The sequence below is a fragment of the Aquarana catesbeiana genome, linkage group LG02 (assembly GCF_042186555.1).
Source record: "Aquarana catesbeiana isolate 2022-GZ linkage group LG02, ASM4218655v1, whole genome shotgun sequence".
NCBI classification, from domain to species: Eukaryota; Metazoa; Chordata; class Amphibia; order Anura; family Ranidae; genus Aquarana; species Aquarana catesbeiana.
In genome coordinates, this window is record NC_133325.1 from 741,170,491 (window position 1) to 741,184,691 (window position 14,201).

Genomic DNA, 14,201 nt, shown 5'->3' on the forward strand with positions numbered 1-14,201 from the left:
TGTAACTCATAAAAACATGGATAAGTGCAAAATGGTTTTCATCCCATCAAAACGTGGAAAGAAAAAAACATCTCATATTGATGCACTCTGAAGTCATTGTTATTTGGTTTTTGATAGGTTTCTATGTTGTCTTTTTCCTAATAGTGTGTTTTCAGTTAGAAATCAATACTTATTTTTTTTTAGATGCCTTTTTGTGGTCACAACAGAAAACTAAAAATGATTGAAAATTTAACACAAACAGATTTTTATTTTTTTTGTTTTTAATCCACTGTCAAACTCTGTTGTAACAGTAGGAAAATCAACACAGCAGTAAGCTTAGTTCAGCTGAAAAGCACATAAGGTTTAAAAACAGATCAAGAACTTCCATATCTTCCCTCCATCCCTGAGTGACAAATCAATCTACTATTATTGTACCTGCGGGGGAGGGCTAGCGGGTAGAAAATATTCTGTGTAATATATACTGTGCAGCTCTTCGAGAAAAAAAAAAAAAAAAAAACTTAAAGTGGTTGTAAACCCTTACATACCACTTTTCCCTACAAGTAAACCTATAGACCTGCGCGGTTTAGGAGATTTTTGCCATAAACCCTTGTGCCGACGTCATTGGCGCATGCGCACTGAAGAAAGGGCACGATCGTGCCCTTTCTTTAGTAGCGTGCCGTGACCGTAAGTGGCACATAATTTGCAGGGAACAAAAGAGGAAGTAAAACCCATCAGGATTTGCTTCCTCTTTAATATGCTTCAATAATGTAAATAACATAATAAATAAGTTCCAAAAACTGCAGAAATCAAATGCGAGCCCCATTTTGTGCAATCGCCCAAATATGTCCATATACACTCACCGGCCACTTTATTATTAGGTACACCTTGCTTGTACTGGGTTTGACCCCCTTTTGCCTTCAGAACTGCCTAAATTCTTCATGACATAGAAGAATCTCTGATGGAAACATTCCTCAGAAATTTTGGTCCATAGTGACATGATAACATCACTCAGTTGCTGCAGATTTTTCAGCTGCACATCCATGATACGAATCTCCCATTCCACCACAATCGAAACATGCTCTATTGGATTGAGATCTGGTGACTGTGGAGGCCATTGGAGTACAGTGACGTCATTGTCATGTTCAAGAAACCAGTGGTGAGATGATTGGAGCTTTGTGACATAGTGCATTATCCTGCTGGAAGGAGCCATCAGAAGATGGGTATATTGTAGTCATAAAGGGATGGACATGGTCAGCAACAATACTCAGATAGGCCGTGGCATTTTCAACAATGCTCAATTGGTACTAAGGGGCCCAAAATGTGCCAAGAAAATATCCCCCACACCATTAAACCACCACCAGTCTGAACCATTGAAATAAGGCAAGATGGATCCATGCGATTGTGTTATTTACGCCAAATTCTGACCCCATCATCTGAATGTCGCAGCTGAAAATCGAGACCAGGCAACGTTTTTCCGAACGTCTATTGTCCAATTTTGGTGAGTGTGAGCAAATTGTAGACTCAGTTTCCTGTTCTTAGCTGACAGGAGTGGCACCCAGTGTGGTCTTCAGCTGCTGTAGTCCATCTGCTTCAAGGTTCGACGTGTTAAGCGTTCAGAGATGGTATTCTGCATACCTTGGTTGTAACAAGTGCTTATTCGAGTTACTGTTGCCTATCATCTCAAACCAGTCTGCCCAATCTCATCTGAACTCTGACATCAACAAGGCATTTTCCTCCACACAATTGCCGCCCACTGGATATTTTCTCTTTTCTGACTATTCTACGTAAACCGTAGAGATAGTTGTGCATGAAGAAATATACAAATATTGAAGTAAACATCAAAATATCAATTATTCATTTCAGCAAGTCTACTTGTCAAATACTTCAATATTTTTATATTTCTTTCACTGTGCACTTGCTTGACAAGTATTTGATTTATATATTTTTTATCATTTATATTCTTTGTTTGGGAATTCAAGTTGCTCCAACATTCACTCGCGCATTGCCCACGGCAATTATATATATATTTTTTCTAAATGTTAAAGAAAAAAACTGTGCTGTTTTTAACACTCCACACCAGCTGCAACTCAAAGTGAAATACGCACAAATATAAATAAAAAACATAGGGAGCTGCTTATATTTTTTCACCTGAGTGAGCGATATATACCATAGCGCTGCATTTGTTTATTTTTAATATTTTTGACACAGATTATGGGAGCGTGAATATGCTTAGCGGCTGTGGATTGGTTGTCTTACGTTTAAAACATTCTTTGGACACTCTTCATTGGTAGCTTGCAAGACATCGATCCATATTAGAGTGTATTTCTATGTATGTCAAAAAGGTTTGTAAAAATAATAAAAAAATCCACTTTTCCCAACAGCAAAAGTGCCCCCCCCCCGGGTGTGCTCACGAAATGCTTACCTGATCCAAATCACCACTAAGCTATAATGGTTGTAACATACGCAAAGGGTTATAATAGCTCTATCTGGTTAAATGCATCCAATATGGCAACTCTCCACCATTATAAAGTCACACACTGGATCTCATAGTTCTGTCATGTTATCACCATAGAAAAAAAAAAAGGAGCAATCTCCACAGGGCAAATATTCTTTTGCCAAGTGTCAAGACTGATCTTCAGCTGTGTGCACTCAGGCCTACAACCACTCTGATTTTACCTGCTTAATCAGTGCTGCCGGCTATAGCTGTCAGAGCTGATCAGTGTATTCTGACGGCATGGAAGCCTCCCCGCTCTCAGAATACAATAGCTCAGCAGGAGGGGGGCCGACTCATCTATAGTCTGTCCAAGTGTAAGTGCTTCTCATCACTAAACTGATAATAAACGCACATTAATCCTTCCATAACCAGAGGTTATTGAAGCCATGAGGTCAAATTTAGCAGCATCAGCATGCATATGGTAACTTGATTAGTAAAAACCATGATCCATTTATATATTATTTTTAAAAAATGGTTTACTGTAATTGTATCTGACAATTGGAGTACTAAACAGACTGACGCACTGCCATCTGCAGGATGAAAGCTTATTATGCACAGAAAGCTTCCAGCCTGTTAGTGGAGACAGCAGCTGTCAGTGACAGCGCAGAGTGACAGGTAGCAGTCATGCATAGTGTTAGCTGCTAGCTGTGAAAAGCAGGATGTCGGTCTAAGGAAACGGAGGTTATTAAAGGCTAGATGATGAGGCCAAATGTAGCAATGACAGCATGTAGAATGACACACTGCCATCTGGGTTATTATGCAAAGGAAGCTTCCAGTCTGCATGTCAAAACTACAGTGCCTTTAAAAAGTATTCATACCCCTTGAAATTTTCCACATTTTGTCATGTTACAACCAAAAACGTAAATGTATTTTATTGGGATTTTTTGTGATGGACCAACATAAAGTGGCACATCATTGTGAAGTGGAAGGAAAATGATAAATGGATTTCAAATTTTTTTTACAAATAAATATCTGAAAAATGTGGTGTGCATTTATATTCAGCCCCGTTCACTCTGATACCCCTAAGGGCACTTTCACAATAACAGCGCGGGGGCATCGACAGTAAAGCGCCGTTAGTTTTAGCGGCGCTTTACCGTCGTTTTAGAGGCGCTTTTCGGCCAATAGCGGGGCGCTTTTAACCCCCGCTAGCGGCTGAATAGAGGTTTAAAAGCTCGCTGCCAAGAAGCCATGCATAGAGTCAGCTGCTAGCTGTGAAAAGGAGGATGTCAGTGTTGGGGAACATTAATCTACAGACAGTGGGCATTAGGGGTTGAAAATATGTTTTGGCTAATCAGCTAATCAACAATGACACCTAATATACCCCATTTCCTAATTACAGTATGACATGATTCCCTTTGCCAGTGCACAAAAACAGCAATGTTTCTCTAAATGAAATAACCACTGACCTGTGTAGAGTTACTTTTCCTTCAGGATGCTCAGCTGCCTTCTCCTCCAGACACATTAGTTTGTACCTGGAAAATCAAATGTCTCATTAGAATTTTTGGGCCACTAGCGATATTTATAGGAGCCAACAGGAAAAAACAAATCAAAATAATAAAAAAGACTCAAAATAATCTCAATACACATCTTTATGTATGTCATTTAAAACATGATTGTTACACATTCTGCACAAAATAAAGCTTCCTAATCCTATGCTGAGAAGAATAGGCACCGATCGCCCACACTGGCATAGCACAAAGCAATGCTAGGAAGCTGTCATGCTTAGGGACCCCAAAGACAGTTCAAATTTCAGTCAATTCCTACTAAACTGGCCAAAATGCAAGAGGTGGATGGATTTTAAGCATCTCCTCGCTTTACAAAAGTCGACGTAAACACTGACTTAGATGGAAATTTATCAGGTAAAGAATGACCGCATCATATCTTAGCAGTCACTATTCAGGCAGCCTTGGATGCTGTGGCTGCCTGAAAATGATAGCTTTCAGCGGAGATTCCTTATACCAACCTGTTAAGGCTGAACAAGAGAAAATCAAGCCATGTTTGATTGCCTTAAAGTAGATGCCCCTGTGCGTTTCGTCACAGGGCAGGCGACTTCCTCAGGGGGGTAATTTCACAGCATCTCTATACTCGCAAAAAGGCTGGGTATATGTGGTGCTATTGAGCACCTATAAAATGAGAAAGAGAGTACAGAGTTGAAGAAAACTGCCATTCAGCACATCGAGGATGATTAATTATAGTCTTTAGTAAGGGACACAAGCAAGTTTTGACCGAGCAGTAATATGCAAGATCAAAGTATTGAGGTGAGAACACACCTGATGGAGGTTTGAGCAGAGAGTGCACTTTTGCGCACGGTGGTGGAATTTGCCTAAAATACCTAATATACTGCATTTAAAGGAGTCTGCAGAGGACTCATTTGTGGTTTTTGTTTTATTATAAGGACATTTGTTGGTGAATGTATTTCATAATGTTTCACACTTCTTGTTAGTGGTTACCTACATAGGTTTATATATATATATATATATATATATATATTCAAAAGGAGATCATTTTTGTATACAGTAGCGCGGCACAGCTTTTGACAGACTAAGAGAAGGAAGGGGGAGGACTGGAAGCCTACTAAGTGTGCTGGCAATAAACATGCTGATAGGAGGACAGAGCAGAGGGAGCACTTCATCAGTCTGATGCTGCTCCAATCATAAGGCTGGGGGTGGAATGGAGGCACATCTGTATTACTTAACTGTAAGTAGTCCCATCCACTTGGCGGTAATGTGTGGCAGAGAGGTGCAAATCTCAGAAATGAAAGTACAGATTTATAAAATCATTTGGCAGCAAAGAGCTCCCAAATCTGTACTTCATCTGTGTACATAACAGTTTGGAGTTTAGCTTTAAACACTGTGCTAAGCTGTTGACTCCAATTATTAATAGGAGGGTGGATAGGATGTTTTTTAATAAAAGTGTGCTTACCCTTTAAACTTTAGTAATCCGCTGAGAGTGCTTTCATATTTTGCCCACACAACCCTTTTAATGTATTTCTCTTTGATTATGAACTATACAGCTACGCTTGCGTACAAACACACATTAGCGGATAAAAGGTAGCACACATGCCGTAAGCTAATATAAAGTATAACATCTGCTCGGAATGCTCCTGTTTTTCCAGCTGGCCCCCCGCTATAATGTTTTGTGCTTACAAGATTAAAGATGTGAAGCAGAAATAATCTTAGCAGCTGTTTACATCTGCCGGATTCCGGAGAAGTGTGAAGATTCACTGGCCACATGGTCAGTATTATCAATGCAAAAAAAAAAAAAAAAAGTTGTTTGTGGGAACGTGTTTCTTTTTTTTTTTTTACCATCATCAGTATCCATCTGCACTTTAACTTGTACCTAATCAGCCGTGTTCAAGGGGAATTCATTGTTGGTTTGTCCGTGAAAAATACAAAAAAATGCTGCAATAATTTGTTGCCAATTAGTACCTCTGAACATCTGTTAAAGGATGTATGAGTGTTACTTGCACCATAGAACAGGTGTTCTCTCAGGTTGTCAACTTATATGTATAAATGTATGCGGACCTACAAAGAATCAATGCTTTACTCCAATTTATATCAACTAACTACAGGGCAGATTGCTTAAAGCAGGACTCTGGGCACAATAAATTGAAACTTTCAACACCTCCTCCTCCAAAATCTTCCAAGAGATAAGAAGGAACCCTGCTTTAGTGTCTTATCTTTTGGAAGGGGTTGGAGGAGGAGGTGTTGAAAGTTTTTTTTTTTTTTTGTTCACCCATCAGAACAGATTACCGCATCCATCGGCTGCAGTGGCTGATTGAATGCTGGTTTTCCAGCAGGACTGTTCAATAGAAGGCAGTCATTAGACTTGGGTACACATGGACTGAAATGTGTCCAGTTATGTGTGTACCCAAGTCTTTACACTTACAGATCCCCTTTAAGGATATTTTCTTTTTATTTCTTCCCTATGACTTCATCACAAGGGCTTTAGTTAAAGTGGACCTTCAGTCATTTTTTCATCTTTCCATCTATTACATCTTCTGCCTTTGTTGTTTTAACTTTGGATGGTAAAACATTTTATTTTCTGCCAGTAAATACCTTATACAGCCCACTTCCTGTCTGGTAAAAAGCCTAGGCTTATGACATCATGCACAGCTCTCTCTCTCATGAGAGTTTGCCAGGAAAGGAGGGGGGATGAGTAATAAGAGGGCCAATGAGAGCTGCAGGGCTACAGAGCTGGAGGTGTGCCTCTGTATGTCTGTGTAAATCCAGGGGGAACAGCTTCAGCTGCCCACAGTTAAAATGATTGCAGCCAGACTCAGTGGGGGGAGATTTCTGTGGCATATTTGGTAAGTACAGAATCACAGTATATATAAAATAATATGCAAAGTGGTTGGAGGAAAGCTTCAGAATGCCAAAGATGTTTTTATTACAAATTATGTGAGCAGACTGCAGTTCCTCTTTAAGGTCCTATTCCCCTATCCAACACTCCCCCGCTTCTACATCCCCCTACCTGACACTTCCCTCTCCTACATCCCTCTATCTGACACTCCCTGCTCCTTCATCCCCCCTATCCAAAACTCCCCCGCTCCTTCATCCCCATATCTGACACTCCCCACTTCTACATCCCCCTATCTGACACTCCCTACTTCTACATCCCCCTATCTGACACTCCCCGCTATTACATCCCCCTATCTGACACTCCCCACTTCTACACCCCCCTGACACTCCCCGCTACTTCATCCCCCCATCTGGCACTCCCTGCTCCTTCATCCTCCTATCTGACACTCCTTGCTCCTACATCCCCCTATCTGACACTCCTTGCTCCTACATCCCCCTATCTGACACTCCCTGCTTCTACATACCCCTATCTGACACTCCCTGCTCCTACATCCCCCTACCTGACACTCCCCGCTCCTACATCCTCCTATCTGGCACTCCCTGCTCCTTCATCCTCCTGACACTCCCCGCTCCTTCGTCCCCCTATCTGACCCTCCCCGCTCCTTCCTCCCCCTATCTGACCCTCCCCGCTCCTTCATCCCCCTATCTGACGCTCCCTGCTCCTTCATCCCCCTATCCGACACTCCCTCGCTCCGTCATCCCCCTACCTGACACTCCCTGCTCCTTCATCCCCCTATCTAACACTCCCTGCTCCTTCATCCCCCTATCCGACACTCCCCGCTCCTACATCCCCCTATCTGGCACTCCCCGCTTCTTCATCCCCCTATCTGACACTACCCGCTCGTACATCCTCCTATCTGACACTCCCCGCTCCTTCATCCCCCTATCTAACACTCCCCGCTCCTACGTCCCTCTATCTCACTCTCCCCGCTCCTTCGCCGCCCTATCTGACACTCCCCACTCCTTCATCCCCCTATCCGACACTCCCCCGCTCCTACATCCCCCTATCTGGCACTCCCCGCTTCTTCATCCCCCTATCTGACACTCCCCGCTCCTACATCCTCCTATCTGACACTCCCCGCTCCTACATCCCCCTATTTGGCACTCCCCACTCCTTCATCCCCCTATCTGACACTCCCCCGCTCCGTCATCCCCCTACCTGGCACTCCCTGCTCCTTCATCCCCCATCTAACACTCCCTGCTCCTTCATCCCCCTATCTGACACTCCCCCGCTCCTACATCCCCCTATCTGACACTCCCCGCTTCTTCATCCCCCTATCTGACACTCCCCGCTCCTACATCCTCCTATCTGACACTCCCCGCTCCTACATCCTCCTATCTGACACTCCCCGCTCCTACATCCCCCTATTTGGCACTCCCCGCTTCTTCATCCCCCTATCTGACACTCCCCGCTCCTACATCCTCCTATCTGACACTCCCCGCTCCTACATCCCCCTATTTGGCACTCCCCGCTCCTTCGTCCCCCTATCTGACACTCCTTCATCCCCCTATCTGATGCTCCCTAATCCTTCAAACCCCTATCTGACACTCCCCGCTCTTTCATCCCCCTATCTGACACTCCCCGCTCCTTCATCCCCCTATCTGACACTCCCCGCTCCTTCGCCCCCCTATCTGACACTCCCCGCTCCTTCATCCCCCTATCTGACCCTCCCCGCTCCTTCATCTCCCTATCTGTACCTCCCCGCTCCTTCATCCCCCTATCTGACCCTCCCCGCTCCTACATCCCCCTATCTGACACTCCCCGCTCCTTCGCCCCCCTATCTGACACTCCCCGCTCCTTCGCCCCCCTATCTGTACCTCCCCGCTCCTTCATCCCCCTATCTGACCCTCCCCGCTCCTTCATCTCCCTATCTGTACCTCCCCACTCCTTCATCCCCCTATCTGACCCTCCCCGCTCCTACATCCCCCTATCTGACCCCTCCCCGCTCCTACATACCCCTATCTGACCCTTCCCGCTCCTACATACCCCTATCTGACCCTTCCCGCTCCTACATCCCCCTGACACTCCCTGCTCCTACATCCCCCTATCTGACCCTCCCCGCTCCTACATCCCCCTATCTGACCCTCCCCGCTCCTACATCCCCCTATCTGACCCTCCCCGCTCCTACATCCCCCTATCTGACCCCTCCCCGCTCCTACATACCCCTATCTGACCCTTCCCGCTCCTACATACCCCTATCTGACCCTTCCCGCTCCTACATACCCCTATCTGACACTCCTTGCTCCTACATCCCCCTATCTGACACTCCTTGCTCCTACATCCCCCTATCTGACACTCCCCGCTCCTACATCCCCCTATTTGGCACTCCCCGCTTCTTCATCCCCCTATCTGACACTCCCCGCTCCTACATCCCCCTATTTGGCACTCCCCGCTCCTTCGTCCCCCTATCTGACACTCCTTCATCCCCCTATCTGATGCTCCCTAATCCTTCAAACCCCTATCTGACACTCCCCGCTCTTTCATCCCCCTATCTGACACTCCCCGCTCCTTCATCCCCCTATCTGACACTCCCCGCTCCTTCGCCCCCCTATCTGACACTCCCCGCTCCTTCATCTCCCTATCTGTACCTCCCCGCTCCTTCATCCCCCTATCTGACCCTCCCCGCTCCTTCATCTCCCTATCTGTACCTCCCCGCTCCTACATCCCCCTATCTGACCCCTCCCCGCTCCTACATACCCCTATCTGACCCCTCCCCGCTCCTACATACCCCTATCTGACCCTTCCCGCTCCTACATCCCCCTATCTGACCCTTCCCGCTCCTACATCCCCCTATCTGACACTCCTCGCTCCTACATCCCCCTATCTGACACTCCTCGCTCCTACATCCCCCTATCTGACACTTCCCGCTCCTTCATCCCCCTGACACTCCCTGCTCCTTCATCCCCCTACCAATATATGGCAAAAAAAATTGTGGGCAATTGACCATGACACCCATATTAACTTTTTGTACAACCCATTATTAAACTACAGGCATTACCATGGAAAGCTTCCTAAGTTGCCCCTAATGCTGGTCTTATACCAGAATACCTAGAATTTTGTTTGTACATTTGGATCGGAAAGTATAAAAATCGCTTGTCTGACCATTCAAAAGTCCCTTCATAGACTCGACTAATTTTAAATGACTTTATGTTGAGGTACCATGTCAATGAGCTTTCTGCTTTCTCGGCTGGGAGCGAAATAAATAATTGGAACTTTGTTCATGCCTATTCCACTCAACAATATGTTTTCATCTATGAATTTTGATTTTTTTTTTTTTTTTGCTCGCTCTGGTCAAAGCTGATTGGCAATTTGTCTCCCTTAAAGTGTTACTAAACCCAGAACAGTAAAAACAGTCTGTATATGAAGTAAAGCTTTCTTTTTATACTCACTGTGGAACCTAAAGGGTTAATCCTCTGTATTGTGTAAAAAGGCTGTTTGATCCGGTCATCTCTGATCATCACCTTCTTTTACTGTCCCCAATCCATCTCCTGATAGTACAGAGCCTTGGGGGCACTCTGCACATGCTCAGTTTGGTGTATATTGTATAGAGCGTTTTTTTTTTTTTTGGTTTGTTTTTTGGGAAGGTGCATGTGATCAGCACAGGACCAATTAGCACTGTCCCGACAGAGGATCAGGGGTCATGCAGCTTCATAGGATAGTCAGAGGAGAATGAAAACTCCTCCTACAAGCTTTACCCGTCAGATCTCCCAGCAGTGCTCTTTTTTGTTTTTTCTTCTCACTCTTGTGAGAGTTTGCTGGCAGAGGAGGGGCTGGGGAGAGTGGAGCAGGGCTGGGGGGAGTGACTGGAAAGCCGAGGATGGCTGCAGGGTTGGAGGGGGCTGGGTGTGGCTGGAGATGGAGGAGGAGACTGCAGGAGTCAATGTGCTTTCCCACAGAGAGGAAAGAATTTCAGCCAGAGAAAGAAGGATTGCCTTTATAGGTTTGATTTGGAGAGTTCAGTTTGCAGCTGCAGCGAACTTCCGCTGCCATAGCAAACAAAAGCCTGAAAGCTCTGTCTTTATTGCACAGGCGCGGCCGAGCTCTTCATGCGCACGCGCTTCAAGGCCTGCGTGTACATTTTACTATAGCAGCCACAGCGGAAGCTCGCCGCCGCTGTTATAGTAAGCTGTCCATGTCGGAATAGGCACAGATTTTCTACTGCACATGCGCAGTCAGGAGCCCATTGCCGCGCATGCGTGAGATGTACTAGCCAGGTGAGGCGGACCAGTCAACATTTTTCCAGGAAGACTGCAGCTTGAGCTTCATAAGCCCTCACTAGAAATGGCCACTCACAATACCTAAGATAAGAGAAATAAAGAAACTATTTTTTTGTACAATGATTAATCTTCATACTAAGGCTTTTTGTTTTTTTTTTGATTAGGTTACCCTGACTGCGGTTCTTCTTTAAAGAGGAACTGCAGTCTGCTCACATAATTTGTAATAAAAACATCTTTGCCATTCTGAAGGTCCGCTTTAACTCTTAGATAATCGAACGTTATGAAAATGACAATTTTCGAACAAAATTCTACAGGTATAAGGCCAGCTTATGTTTTTACTTCTTTACTGCAAAAAAGAACAGTCTGACCGGCAACTGGACAACACAATACTCCTGAGTGTCCGATTCACAGGTTCTGGAATAGGAGGTAGCCACTTCTGTTGTGTATTAGCATTTGTGGATCTTTAAGATGCAGCTAGGAATTTGATGGGGGTTAGGAGAGAACCACTTCAGTTTTGTCTCAGCATTTGTGGATCAGCCCCCACCAGAAAGGCGAAACATCAGTTAAGGTGATCGTTATAAAGGCAGAAAGCAGAGAGGATAGATTTCATCTAGATTATCCCAATGATTCATAACTTGTGACAAGCTGTACAGGAATACAAGCTTGCTCTCCTATGGTTTATTTTCAGAGACAAAGCCGGTGTATCTGCCTACAGCATTTGTGGCCTCCGACAGCTGCCGCCTAACGAGCCGCGGTGTCACTACCATTTTATCCTAACTAAGGGTGGCACGCAGGAAGATCCAGGCAAATCCGAACCAGGACACTGAGAGTGCAGCCAAATAGGAAAATAAATATTTCATGCAAAACGTAAAAATATACTTATATCTACTGACGGGGCTGCTGTGCCCACACATTCACTTGAGTGCCTGAAGAGTTTAGAAACAATAAAATTATTTTCAACTGTGTTCATGAGACAAAACAAAAAAAAGCTTTATATCTGTCAAACTATTTTGAGGATTTCCTGTACAAATGGAAATGTTACTTTTGTATTCAATCCAATTGTGTAATAACACAAAGGGTCTGTCTTTCCCACAATTCCAAGGCTTTACAAGTTATCAGGATAGATGGAGAAGTACCGTAATTTTGCACTGTTGAATATCATTTGGGTTCAATGCTTAGGTGTACAACAGTATCCAATGGTAATATATATAAAAGTTTCTCTGTTTCTCTTGACAGTCCCCCTACCCTTCCTGGGGTTCCTTTCCTTACTCCCTCATATGACTGTGTTGGGGTCTGCAAATTGGATGCTCAGTCCATAGCACTGTACCTTGGGGAGAAGGTCATATGCTCACCCCAACTAGAAAGAACAGGTACTTCTGCAAATAAAAAGAGCTGTGGGGAAGGAAGAACAGCAAAGGTAGGCATGATCGGGTGGGGATGGTGAGCATTACTGGGTGGGAAAGGTAAGTATTAGTGGATAAGGAAGGGGAGTATCAATTTGATTGTCCAATGTCTATGGAATTTCTTTTAGATTTAAGAACAACTACAATATAGGGCAAAGAATTTGTGGGCTATTGACCATCACACCTATGTGAACTTGTTGGACAACCCATTGTAAAACTATGGGCATTAACATGAAACCCCAACCCAACCTTCTGCATCTAGACCAGCCTTCCTTCTATCTTCTGAGAAGTATTTCAATAACATTATAAAGTGTGTCTGTGGGAATTTGTTCACGTTTAGCCAAAGAGCATTAGTGAAGTCAGTTACTGAAGACGGATGAGAAGACCAGACTCACAACTGGCGTTTTACTCTATCCCAAAGATTGAGGTCAGGTCTCTGTGCGGGTTATTAGGTTCCTCCCCACCAAAAGGGTTTTCTACTCTCGTAATCCGCAACTCCCATACTTTTGGAAGTGCTTAGTGGATTCCAGTACAACCATACAATAATGCTTCAACAAAACCCAAACTACCAACCAGTGGCACAAAAGCCTCTTAGGATTACTTACGATAGGCTGAAGGGGCATTTCTGTTTGTCCAATGAGATATGAAATGGCATATGAAAAAAAAAAAAAAAACAGTCATACTCACCTACTGTAATTGGATGGAGCATCGATCCAATGCTGCATCTGTCCTCTGCGGCATAGAGAAAGGCTGAGCCTGCTGACGGTCAGGAGCCTAGGAGGATCTCAGCATTAAAGTAGGGATCTTTCCAGAGCCTGGACTGGCTAAGTATGGGTCACCGGAGTGCACAACACACACTCCTGTGATCACCAGGAGAAGAAGGACCAAAAGAGCTTTGTTTTTTTTTAGGATCCTATAAATGGAGGCAGCTTCCCTTGATGAATATATGCATGCTCATATATGTGGATACACATGCATTTCGTTGTGGATTTTTCACTGGTGCAGTATGGATTAGCAAATGATTTTATATGCACGTCTCTTGTATTGTGGGGGCACATGGATATGTGTGCTTGCACATGCATACACGTTTATATGGGACGATTGGTTTATTGTCATATATGTGCACATGTATATATCATTATTTTTCATTAAGTCGATCGTTTTTCACGTTTTATGTATTTATATTTTTTTTTTTTCCTTTTTCAAATGTTTTTATTGGTTTATGGTATGATCTATAAATGGTTTACATAACATGGTCCATGTTCCTATGTGTATGCATGGCTAAATGGACCTTCAGTTTGAGCTTTTACCCAAGTCTCCAGTCGCATGCTCTTTGGGGCTGAGGTTTGGTGATTGATCGAGCTGTGTTCTCATCACTGATTATCACCGCCCCCAGAACACCTGTAGCTATTGGGGTGGTCTATTTAAGATCTATCAGTTATCTCAGTCATTGTAATGATTAAGCACAAGATGTATGTGTGAAACGCATCTACGTGACCACAGTTTGGTGTCTCTGGTGTTATCTTTGTGAAGCAAAATAAAAGACAATCGGAAGTTCTGGATGTGCAGCCATTTCTTTCTTCTTTGTAAGTTTCCCATGGAGACGGGCCAGGGCTAGCACTCTGCAAGATACTCCAATCAGCCTTATCTTTATACACCTGGAGCAGCGGTTCTTTCTCTGGTATACTAGCTTTGGCCATACTTCTCCTATAAAGTATATGCATTCACCAATTTAAATTGCAGGCA

At 44.2% G+C, this 14,201-nt stretch overlaps 1 protein-coding gene across 1 annotated transcript in view; it reads right to left on the reverse strand.

Annotated features, from left to right (window-relative positions):
- MRPL39 (mitochondrial ribosomal protein L39) overlaps window positions 1-14,201 on the reverse strand; it is a 171,805-nt gene that overhangs the window by 38,567 nt on the left and 119,037 nt on the right. The window contains exon 7 of the mRNA XM_073617072.1: window positions 3,880-3,945. Within this exon, the coding sequence (XP_073473173.1) occupies window positions 3,880-3,945 (66 nt within the window). The remainder of the gene's footprint in view (window positions 1-3,879; window positions 3,946-14,201) is intronic.